At 40.1% G+C, this 12,437-nt stretch overlaps 1 protein-coding gene across 1 annotated transcript in view; it reads right to left on the bottom strand.

Moving 5' to 3' along the window:
• marco (macrophage receptor with collagenous structure) overlaps window positions 1-9,546 on the bottom strand; it is a 28,047-nt gene extending 18,501 nt beyond the window's left edge. The window contains exons 1-5 of the mRNA XM_080902825.1: window positions 9,357-9,546; window positions 6,849-6,947; window positions 6,032-6,186; window positions 3,128-3,245; window positions 359-421 (exon numbers count right to left, since the gene is read on the bottom strand). Coding sequence (XP_080758951.1) covers window positions 359-421; window positions 3,128-3,245; window positions 6,032-6,186; window positions 6,849-6,947; window positions 9,357-9,465 — 544 coding nt within the window. The 5' untranslated portion in view covers window positions 9,466-9,546. The remainder of the gene's footprint in view (window positions 1-358; window positions 422-3,127; window positions 3,246-6,031; window positions 6,187-6,848; window positions 6,948-9,356) is intronic.
• Window positions 9,547-12,437: the final 2,891 nt, after the last annotated feature.

Here is a 12,437-nt window from a genome sequence, read left to right as displayed (position 1 = left end):
CCAGGTCTCATCATCCATCTGACAGGAGATGATGCGTCATCAATGCTGGGATCATTGCCAGAGCAGCAGCTGAAAGCTAATGTATTCTGCTGCACACGACCCCACAGCATCTTCTAATGAATGAAGTTTTTACAGTTGAAACTTTTCTTGTTCTTTACCAAAGCAGGTTTTAGACTAAACACTGTAAAAATAAATACAGATGTGACGCTGCTTTTCTGAATGATTCTGTCATCAGCTCGTTCCATTTGGCCTTGGCTGCTGCTTTAAACTTACTGAATATGACATTTCACATTGGCAGATTTATGTCACATTGTTAATATAAATACATCAATTACAGCTTCTGTAACTTTGACCTCACCTTTGCTGCCTTTTTCTCCTCGGTTACCTGGATGTCCATTGGTGCCTGGAGGACCTGGGGGTCCTGAGAACACATACGTAAATACATTGCTATGCTTGATAAACTTTAGAAAGTATTTTATTACACTATGTGTTATGATGCATCTGATTACACCTGAGGTATTGTTGTTCCGGGACAATCAGTCACATTGATTAGTTTCAAGCTTGTTCTGTTGTCAAAGCTTTGCAACTTAGGAAACATTCATCCTATTTTTTCATTCCTCCTTTGCAAAGTGTACTATAAATGCTCTATAGGCCAGCATCAACACCACATATGAGCTGGTGGAGGGAGGCATGGGGTCTGGGACTGGCGTTCCAGCCAGGGCTGGTGGGCTGCTCTGCTGCTGCATGGACCAGGGCTGTGTGGTGGTCTCTACCCCATCTCATGGGTCTGTGAGTGGATTGCCCCTCTGGAGGCATTGGTGTCTGGACTTGGGAGTATAGTGTGTGTATGGGGAGTGTGAGTGTGTGTGTACTGCATTCATCTCTGAGTGTCTCCATGTTGGACAAGTGTGAGAGTGTTTATATGTGTGCATGAGGATGGGCATGTATGCTTGTGTGTGCCTGTTTTCCTTACTAATCCAACTCTTTTAGAACATCTCAGGCTCCCCCAGGTGTGGGGGCCTATTTCTCCACGCCACAGTCCCTGCCAGTGGCTGGTGTCCCCACCTGGCAGAGCAATGATGGTTCTGGATGTCAGAGGCTGAGTATTCAGTTGTGTACTGGTTCCCTTTCAGCGGCTGCTTGGCAGGACCTGGCCCCCCTGACTCTGTCGGGCCCCTGCTGGAGTGTGGGGGGCCCTTGGGTCTCGGTGGAGGATGAGGCGAGAGAGAGACCTCACAGCCCAGAGAGTGTCTGTCTCACTCATCCAAACTGGCAGCTGGTCCATAATACAGGGGTCTGATAGCTGAAGGCTCTGCCTTCTATTCTACTTTTAGAAACTTACTATAAATTCTTATGGCGTGGCCTCGTTATTCATTTTGCATGTGAAGATGAAGACTTTAAATTCAAGTCCAAATTAAAGAGAGAAATATTGTCTCTCTTTCTAGTTCCAGTTAATACTCTTGCTGTAGCATTCAGGATCAACTGAAGGCTTTTCAGGAGCTTTTAGAGTGACCCGATAATTATTTATCACAATAGAAGCACTAGCTGTGTGGCATCACTCTGAGTCCGGATGTTTCTAATTTTACCAAACAAATGAAGGCAACCCTATATATTTGTTTAATGTGCATGCTAAAGGATAAATCTTGGTTACGGTCTACGGTTAGACACTAACCGTAGACAGAGTGTCAGAGTGGGTAAGAACACCTCTTCCACCCTTGTGGTCAACACCGGTGCCCCTCAGGGGTGTGTTCTGAGCCCTCTGCTATACACTCTCTTCACCCATGACTGTATTTCCTCCTGCGCGTCCAATCTCATTGTTAAGTTTGCAGATGACACTACAGTGCTCGGACTTATATCCAACAATGATGAGACAAACTATAGGACAGAGGTGCAACAACTAGAGTCATGGTGCCACGACAATAACTTGGTCTTAAACACCAAAAAGACCAAGGAGATCATTGTAGATTTCCGGAAGAGGGGTCATAACAACCATCTGCCTCTCTTCATTGGCAGTGAGGCGGTGGAGAGGGTGAGCAGTTTTAAATTCTTGGGGGTAACTGTGACCGAGGACCTGTCCTGGGGCAACCATATCACCTCAGTTGTACGGAAGGCCCAACAGCGCCTCTACTACCTGAGGAGACTGCGGAGCGCACACATTCCCAGATCTCTGATGTTGAACTTCTACAACTGTGCCATCAGCAGCGTTCTGACGTATGGATTTCTAGTGTGGTTCCCCAGCTGCACCAAGGCCGATCAGCAAGCACTCCAGCGGGTGGTGAAAGAAGCTGGCAGAATTATTGGAACAAGTCTGCCAGAGATCAGTAATATCTTCCCCACTCGCTGTCTGAGGAGGGTGCACAGTATCCTGCGGGACCAACATCACCCTGCGCGCCACCTTTTCCATCTGCTGCCCTCAGGGAGAAGGTACAGGTCTATACAGGCCAGAACATCCAGACTGGCCAACAGCCTGTATCCACAGGCTGTGAGGCTCCTGAACTCTCTGCCCCCCTCTCACGGACAATAACCATATCCAACTTCTTAATAGCAATGAACTGGTCTGCATTGGTGCATCATATCTTTATTCTCTTCCCCCTCCTGCCCCCCCCCCCTCTTTCTTAAATAGATAACTATCATATCTGATATCATATCTCACAGTACAATAATATTGAATGGGTGCATTGTTGTATTTTGTCATGTTTCTCAGGTCTTTGTCTGAATTTCTACGAACATTATTGCTAAGGATTGTCTTATTGCATTGGAGTCACACTGGGTTAAATATGTACACTTGGGTTTTAAGGGGTATTTATTATTTTCTTCTTTTTTTTTGGGTTGTATGGAAGCCCCAAACGCAATTTCATTGTTCTTGACAATGACAATAAATAAATAAATACTAAATACTAAATACTAGAAATTCCTCATTAAATTCCTCACAGTCTTAGCTACGTAGTGCAATCTAAAGTAAATTCTTGGTTAAACACCACATTTCTAAAACTTGTAGGACAGAGTACAATAACCTCAGTGTTGTCTAAACAACAATGATGTGGATCTAAAGCTTGAAATCAGACAATGCCCTGTGTGATAGTTGTTGCTTTACCCTGTTGTTGTGTACATAAACACATGCACAGACCTGGCTTCAAGCTGATGACTGTTAGTTTGCCTTCCAGGTTATGGGTGGTGGTATTGAGCAGGCTCAGGTCGGTCTTCAGTTTGTCCAGCTGACCTTCCTCGCCACACAGGCCTTTAATCTGGTAAAATATGTGACTGTGATGTTAAACTGTAAAAACATGGAAACACTTTTTTAAAGGAATTATTATAGATGAATAAGCTTTGTGTATAAGGTACTCCTGCTCAGATTAGTGCTCAGGGATTTTAGAAGGCTGACATGTATTGTTGTTGAATTTGTGTTCAATTCATGCACAAACACAAAGCGATTGGAGTACACTTATTTACAAATGCATTCATCCAAATCTATAGAAATACAAATCAGTACTCAGCTCCCGATTGGGGAAAACTATGGTTGCACATCCACATATTATATTTTAACTAATCTCTGTATGATCTGAATATTGATATAGTCCAGGTAATGTGGAATAACACTGAGATTAATGTTAGCTTTATTTTGATGAGCACACCATCCATCAATCACCTGCAAAGACAGACTGTGAAAGAAGGAATGGGGGGCAAACGTTCCAAAGACAGAAGTGTAAGACACCAAGTGTAGTGGTACAGGCCAGCTACACAGAAAGTACACCTGTAGTGTGTAAATGCAAGAAAGTAAAAAACTGCTTTTTGGAGGATGTTTTTGTGTAAAGCTGACTAAGCCTTGTGCAATGTTAAGGCAATATTAAAATATTAGTAGATAGAGATATTTTTTATTTTCCTGTATTCCTGTTTTCTGTTGCCTACGTTGTGGGATTCAACAGATGGGGGAACCCTAAAGACAGCTGGAATGGCTCAGTGTGGAGAAACGAATCACAACTCACAAGAATTTCTAGAATACATCTGCGGGTCCAGTAGATTTTCTTGATGTACAAGCTGTGATAAGCTGATCTGGGCTACTGCTTTTAGGTTTACTGCTCTTTGTGGATTTACACAACTCAATTCACCAAGATGTCAGCAGATGTTTGATGATTTGCCACGACTGATCACAGTTTTAAAAATGTGCTCCACTTTCTTTCCCACCTTAACTATATTGACCATATTATGTGTTGTCATCCATGTATAAATTTTGCCATGATGGAGGGTCCTCTACACTCCTGTGCAGAGAATAACACATATGTATTCATATGTGTTATTGTTTTAAACTTAATTATTAACATTTTGTGTTTAAGTGTTTCCAGTTCATTACAGACTTCCTGGTGCTTCTTTTAATCAGGTATCATGACCATAGTGTTAAATTCCTGCTTATTACACAGAAACCGCCACAGGTGTTTCCAGGTCGTCATTACGATTCTTTAAGTGTGCTTTAAAAGGTTATTACATAGTTATAAATGTGTTATTAGATAGAAACAAGTGGTTTTGCATCTGTTTCCTTCTTATTACATGGAAACTACCTGAGATATTTCCAGGTAATAACCACACTTCTTTAAGTTAGCTTTAACGGGTTATTAATGTGTTATTAAATGGAAACAGGCGGTTTGGCATTTTGTTTCCTGCTTTTTATATAGAAACTACCACTGGTAATTGAGTGGTAATAACTTAGAAATTACCACATTATTACACTCTTATTTTGTCCTTGTTACCCTTCTATTACTGCTTTATTACCTAGCTCTATTTCCACATTATTACACCCAATTTTTGGGTTTCTTATTATCCTATTACATAAATTTCAGGGTAATAATACTCAACTGTAACCATTGTTGCTACCTCGATATTACTTGGACATTACATGGTTATTACTTTGGATATTAAAACTTAGAAATACTACATTATTACCCTCTTGTTTCCCCCTTGTTACCCTACTGTTACCCCTTTATTACCGAGCTGTATTATAATATAAATATAATCTAAGCTTTGGAAGCGCTCATCTCAGAGAAGAGAAAGGAACAAACAACTTATTACCTGATGTCCAGCCATATCTTACCATCTATCTATGTGGCTTTTCCACATACGTGATTCAAAAGAAATGTTGTTTCTTGAATCATGACATCATTATATTTTCTCATTCATTGTATTGGTTATATTCTCATCAGTATTAAGCATAATTAAACTGTCATTAAAATCACATCTGACTTATGGTTCTCTGTTCAACCCTTAGTACCATTTCTCTTTTCCAGAATCTTTCAGAACATAATTTTGGGCTGGCAGCACATTTCTTATCTTTCACATCTCTGCAGCCACACACAGATACTCATCTACTGAGGCTGCAGCTGGATCATGTCTATGCACACAAAAATCCAGACATCTGAATAATTTTCATTACCCAGCTCATGTCTCAGCTAACATATTAATCAGACTTATACTTTGATTTATATCTTTGATTAAGAATAAAGATGATTCACTATAAGCAAAGCACATAGATAAGCTCTGTTATAGAGTTGTTATGACTATGATACTTGTCGTTGGCTCGCTGTGTGTGTGAGACAGGCGTGTGGAGAGGGGCACGGCTGCCCATCATCATGCATGATTTTGGCTTCTGTCTGGACAAACTGCCATACAGGCCATTTTGGAATACTTTCCGGATGCGCTGTATATTCAGTGATGGACTGCTTCTTAAATAGTACCTTTCTACATAAGCTCAGCACTTAAAACGCTTTCCACTGTAAGTCTCATTCACCAAATAACACACATTCCCATTGCACCTTTATGTATGCCCAAACTCTTTGTGTCACATTCACACGCTCACATGCCAGTGAGTACATCAACGGCAATTTAGGGATCAACATATTGCCCAAGAACATGGGGCAGTGATTGATCCGCTCTACCAGAGCAACACAGGAAAGATCAAGTCAGCCATGGGTCAATCCTACAATCTTCAATATCCATTGTGTCATTGGCCCCGTGTCACATTATATGTACACGAGAAGAGTACCTGGCTCTCCAGCGTCCATAGGTGGTGTCTCAGGTTCTTGGTTTCTTGACTGTTGTTTTGTATGAGAGTTTGGAAGCTTTCATAACCATGAGAAACATCATTGGACGTTTGCCCCTCTGATCTGGGCCGAGCCAGTGAAGCCTCCAGTGTGAAAACTGGAACCAAGAGAAAATGAACAAATATGTTTCACTATACTTTCTTCCCATGTATGTTAATGGGTAACACATCATAATAATGTCACCCTAAACTTACTAACCTGCTTTACTAAGGTATTAGTAAGTGCTTCATCACTTATAAACCATTACTCCTCATTAAATACAAATATAAAAATTCTTGATTAAGATGCTTATTTATAATTATTTATTTATAACATGGTCATTGTGTCATTTATAAAGTCTAAATAACTGATTAACAAAGTATTTAGATGTCTGCTGTCCAGAGAGATGGAGCAGGGATCGAGAATGAAAAATGATTTGAATAATAAAATTTATTCTAATGTTTGGATTCTGTGTGCATTGAAGTGATGGCAGATTAGTATCTGTGTGTTTCTATCTGTTGTTTTGTAGTGTGCAGATAGAAAAAGGAGATTTTGTGTCAGGAGTAACTGTGCTGGAAGTGTTTGTAGGGTCTACAGTATCGAGTGCTTTGAGGCAACTGTTGTTGCGATTTGTTGCTGTATAAATTAAACTAAATTGAACCTTGTCGCCATGGTGTTTGTTGATATGGTAGCATCACTGAACTTTTAAATAATGTAGTTTATTTCTGTCTTTGCTCATAAGTTATTTCATTCTACAGATGAGATGGTATGCAGCTGTACCTTTATAAAGAAGAAAAGCATTAAGGACTGTCTGCAGGATGAGGTAAATAACTATGACATGAAAACACCGTAGTTTCCTGGGCCTGGATGACTTCAGATCTGAAACACAAACAGGGTTATGTGATCAATCTCTTGGACCAAGATTACTTCTTCAAATTGTCACTTCCGGACACACAAATTCAGCTATTTATTCAGCTATTACAAATATTTGTCTACATTTACCAAGCAAAAAGCAAGAAACCATATATATATATATGCATATATATACATATATATACAAGTGAATCACTAACATTTAACCAAATGTTTTCAAGTTGTTCTGCAAATAAATCAGTCAAGCAATAAATAAATAAACAAAATAATGCCAGTATATACATTGCACAAACCAAATACAGGAACTTATCACTTTGCTTTCAGTGCTTCCAAGGATAATACACAGTTTCTATTTCTAGGCTGTCATCAAAGCAGGAGGTTGTATTCAGGCATTTAGTACTCAAATTACTACTACTGAGTACAAATGTTGAGTTTGAGAAAAGCAGGAGAAAGAGAGAAAGAAAGAGATAATTTAGTATTTAGTATTTATTTATTTATTGTCATTGTCAGAGAACAATGAAATTGCATTTGGGGCTTCCGTACAACCCGTAAATAAAATAATGAAGAAAATAATAAATACCCCTTAAAACCCAAGTGTACCCAATACCACCAAAAGTGCAAAAATGTAGGAGCCCCGGGCCGCTGCGTCTGTGCGCGCCGCCATCTTGGTAGTCCTGATGCGAGTTTCCTGCTGCTTGCTTTTTTTATGCATGTTTAAAACATCAGTATTTTAAAAGCTCTGTTGATTGTACCATAAGATGCTTTTCCATAGTTGGCATATGAGGAGCTGTTTTGAGTGAATTTTCATTCATGTCATTTTCTTTATTTCGTTTTTTAAATTTGAATCGAGGAAAACCTCTTAATGAGCAAACCTGCTGTCACTGAAAGAAAATATGAAACACTGCCACCACCTGCTGGTAAAGGTTGCCATTTCACTCTGTCCCAGGTTTAAGAATGACAGCCACTGTAGTACTGACAGTACTTTAAATCAGCGGGTACTGGGCTGTGAGTCATTTGTCACCAGGCTGCGAGAGTTGAGTGAAATTTATGGTTTTTGGGGTTTTAATCATTAACTCGGTTTCCCTGGGTCTTTTCCCGTGTTGTAGTTGTGTGTCTTATTTTGAAAGAAATATTTCCACGTTACCATAGCGACCAGAGGGCATTAAGGGGCAGAGAGGAGGATGTTACTCTCAATGTTGTTTTCAGGAGGACGCTGCTAATAAAATTACACAATTACACAATTTGCGTTTATTATTATATTTACAAAATACCACAGTTTTTGTCTCGGTCCTATCATAACATTAGATAATGACATTAGACTGATTTTTGATTTAGAGTGGGTGTAAAATGGGTTTTGTTGCAGTTTTCAAACTGTAAATTGTAAATTTTAACTGTTATTGATCCTTTTATCTTTGTCTTAAAGTGTATATTTATTTCTCTTCTTATATTTATTGTTTGTCTTTTGCACTGAGTGGAACCGGAGCCTCGCCTCGTTTCTCTATATCCTGTACTGTATATAGTAGAGATGACAATAAAGTTTACTTACTAGCACTAGAAGCAACAGAATCGTACATTTGTCACTGCAGTCCCCAGAATTCATTCAAATTGAATCAAATCATTTTCCTCTTGCCAGTATTCAGGTTACTTCTGTGTTTTTCAGAGTCCCACAGTTGTTTTTTAGATGATTTGTTTGCTCTTGTACTTTCCTGTAAGTTATTCTTTGAACTGCTCTATATTCAGTTAAGCCATTATGTCGTTCCTTTTTGTTTCAGGAGTCTTAATAAACTCTCTTCCAAGACAAAAAACTCAATATTGTTTTGTCTGTTGTCAACAGCAGCTTTTGTTTGTTTGCTTTTTTACCCGCTCAGGCAGCTGGCGTAAAAAACTTAAGGAAGCTGATTTTTTTGTTTTTGTCATCAAGTCTAATAAAGCCTGTGCCACTTAACTCCACTGTTCATGTTTTTATTCAGTCCAAACTTTTCTTTGGTCGCATCGAGGCTGAAATTGGTTTTCACGATGGTTCAGTGTTTCTTACTTTACGAGAAATTTTTGGTTACTATAGCAAATTGAAAAATTATTTTTTGTTAAATGATACTATAATGTTTCCAGTGAGGTTTTTTTCAGGAGCAGCTTGTATATGGATTATTCAAAAGTTACAACCTACCAGGAAGAAAATAATATCTCTTAATTGGCATTTCCAGCTTTAGAGACTGTTGATGGCCAGTTAAGGATTATGGATAAGTTTAGGCACATTTTCAGAAACAACAGCACCAAAGGTTTGGAATTAAAAAGTAAAACAATCAGGGATTTAGGCCTTCACGTTCATTCTAACATGATAAATGTTACAGATAACTATTTTCCAAATCTCAACACAGTTTCTATGAAAGAAGTAACACTCACTGTCTTAGCACTTACCATCAGGCTGAAGGCTGTAGAGATCACTCCTGCTGAGTGACATGTCAAACAGTGGGTTACTCTGAGTGTATGTGACCTCATTCCTTGTCCTGTTCATTGCCGTCTCCATTCTTCCTAAAGCCCCAAATCACCTTCACGTCCTACTTGGGAGCCTCTTTTAACATATGCAGTAGGTAAAAGATGACACTTCTTCCCCAGATTGCAACAGAAGCTCTGTACCAAAGTGCTCACATGAGAACCGACTAAAAGAGAGGAAGTAAAAGTTTCTGATTTGTTGCTGAGTTGACTAAAATATTGCAGCTGACATTTATTTAGTGTTACTGCTAAACCAAAATGAGGAAGCTGGTTAGGTCTTACAAAACCATAACGGAAGTTGCAATTTTCTTGTCCAAGTTCTTTTACCACTTTTACTCTTTTACAATGCAAAAAAGCTCGGAAAGTTATGAAAATATTGGTTTGCAATAACGTACATACCCTACAGCAACAAGGTCTTAATACCCAGCCAATCACATAAAGTTTTATTTTGTCCTCTGGCTTTGAGTTCCTGTGTACAATGTTTACATTACCCTGAGTAATTTACCCACTCAGACTCTACACGATGTACAGTTCATACATGAAATACAAAAATTGAAAAGTTGTGATAAATAGAACAAAATAATATTTGCAAATATATTAATGTGTGTGTGTTTGTGTGTGTGCGCACGCGTGTGTGTGTTTGTGTGTTTACAAAGATCTGGACGTACAACACCACAGCACTGGCCAAGAAATCACAGCAGCGTCTCTTCTTTCTCCGCAAACTAAGAAGAGCAGGAGCACCAGCCCCCATCATGCACACTTTCTACAGAGGCACCATCGAGAGCATCCTGTCGAGCTGCATCACTGTGTGGTTTGGAGCCTGCAACGCGTCCTGTCATAGAACCCTCCAACGCATAGTGAGAGCTGCAGAGAGGATCATTGGTGTCTCTCTCCCCTCCCTCCAGGACATTTACAGCACCCGTCTCACTAAAAAAGCCCTTTGCATAGCGGCTGATCCCACGCACCCAATGCAAAGCTTCTTCAAGCTGCTGCCGTCGGGGAGGAGACTGCGGAGTCTCCAGGCCAGGACCAGCAGACTGAAGGACAGCTTCATCCATCAGGCTGTCAGGAAGCTTAACTCCCTCCCGGTTCTGCCCCCTCTCCCCTCTCTCCTCCACGGTCTCACTGAACTCTGTCACACACACACACACACACACACACACACACACACACACACACACACACACACACACACACACTCTCTGACTCACTCACTGGCCTGCACCAGTTACCAGTCACTTTGTGGAGCATTGGACTGCCATTACCTCATAAGACTTTGTGTTACACTATCTCATACCGTACATTACCAAATCTCCATTTGCACTATTTGCCTATTTGCACTACTCTGCCTGGTTTGCACTCAATGTCATTTACCCTTATATTGTATATTGTATAGCTTTCTTGTTATATGTAAAATTGTATTATATTTATTTAATTTTTTTTACTTTAAAATATTTTACTTGCATTTTTAATCACTCTTATATTTAAATGTTCATTTTCTATTTTATCTAGGGATTGAGAGTAACGAAGTTTCTATTCTCTGTATGTCCTGTACATGTGGCAGAATTGACAATAAAGTTGACTTTGACTTGACTTGACTTTGATCTGTCTGTCAGTCTCTTTCTGCCTTCTCATCTTACTCTTGAACAAGATCCCATGAAACTTAGACTTCTCCTGGAGCAGCCAATCATCCCACAGTAGGCACTTGTGGCAGAGGTGTGGTCCCTGGCTCAGCTGCAGGGGAGAGATGGTGCAGTGAGTTTGAGGGGGCGGTGCCAGCTGAGGCCACAGGTCGTGATGATCTGTGAAGTGAAGCCAGAGACCGGAGCGAGAGGAGGGTGTGTGCTGAGGCCCGTCTGCAAAGTTGGTGAATTGGGTGTTGAACAGAGAGACACTGCATGTGTGAAACCACAATAAACACTTCCAAACGTGAACACAACAACAGTGTGTTGGGTCCGTCTGTAGAAGTTTTGGGGATATCTTTGTTATGACCATTGCTGGAGTTGTTACTCAAAAAGGTCATTATTACTCTTATTACACAGAACACTTTTCTTAAAAGTATTGCAGTACGTTACTTAATTACTACTCATTACATTGCTTTCATGTTACTCTGTAAAATAGCTGAAACACTCTGTCTCATAATCGCTATTTAACAAAATTAATTTGGGGCTACAACTGGCACACCAACACAAAACCCTGATGAGGACACACATTTCTAAGATCTTTCTCTTAGTAGAATACAAAACTAACCGCACAAAGCAAAGATGAAAACCAGCACAAAAAAGCGATCACCACAGTGATCCTGCTTTAGAAACATGAACAGGTAAGAAGGGAGGCTGCAGCCTGACTGCTCATCTGCTTGTTACCTGTTGAAATTAAGGGTTTGGCTGCTCACTCAGCTTTCACACTGGGTTCTTGGCTAGCTTAGCGTTAGCATGCTGTCTTGGCAGATGCTTGCAAAGAAGTTATGTTAGTGGCATAATGCGGTTGCCTCTGTCCCAGCTGCAGTTTTCCGCTTGTGTTTTTGTTACACAAAACGACGAGATAAATGGTGATGTCTGGACTGCATAGCTATTCCCTGTAAACTGAAAACAAACTGAAATCAGCTGATTGTAGGGCGAGTGTATAAATGGATAAGCAGGATTGATAGGCAGGCAGACTAAGAATTCCAAGACTGCTGGGAACTGGTTTTCTACAAGGAACAGTTTTTGATTCCCTAGCGATACTGAGTGATAGCAACATCAGGAAGAAATATACCAAGGGCTGAAAGAAGAACTCGAGAAGATGTGGCGGGTAAAGACAACAGCAGTTCTCGTGGTAATTGGAGCATTCAAGGGTTAGGGTTAGGAGGGCCAGTACGTTACTGCAGTCTACAGACCCAAACACAGAGACAGCTGAATGAATTTCTCACAAGCTTTATTTAAAACTATAAACAAAGGTTTAAACACAAGAAGGGATTTGTGATGTGGCGATCTAATGTGTAGTGAGAGCAACAGCTTTAAACAT

This window comes from Rhamphochromis sp. 'chilingali', assembly GCF_963969265.1.
Source record: "Rhamphochromis sp. 'chilingali' genome assembly, chromosome: 14".
Classification (NCBI taxonomy): Eukaryota; Metazoa; Chordata; class Actinopteri; order Cichliformes; family Cichlidae; genus Rhamphochromis; species Rhamphochromis sp. 'chilingali'.
The sequence above is the reverse complement of the archived record's forward strand: the minus strand, read 5'-3'. Positions and strand labels throughout refer to the sequence as shown.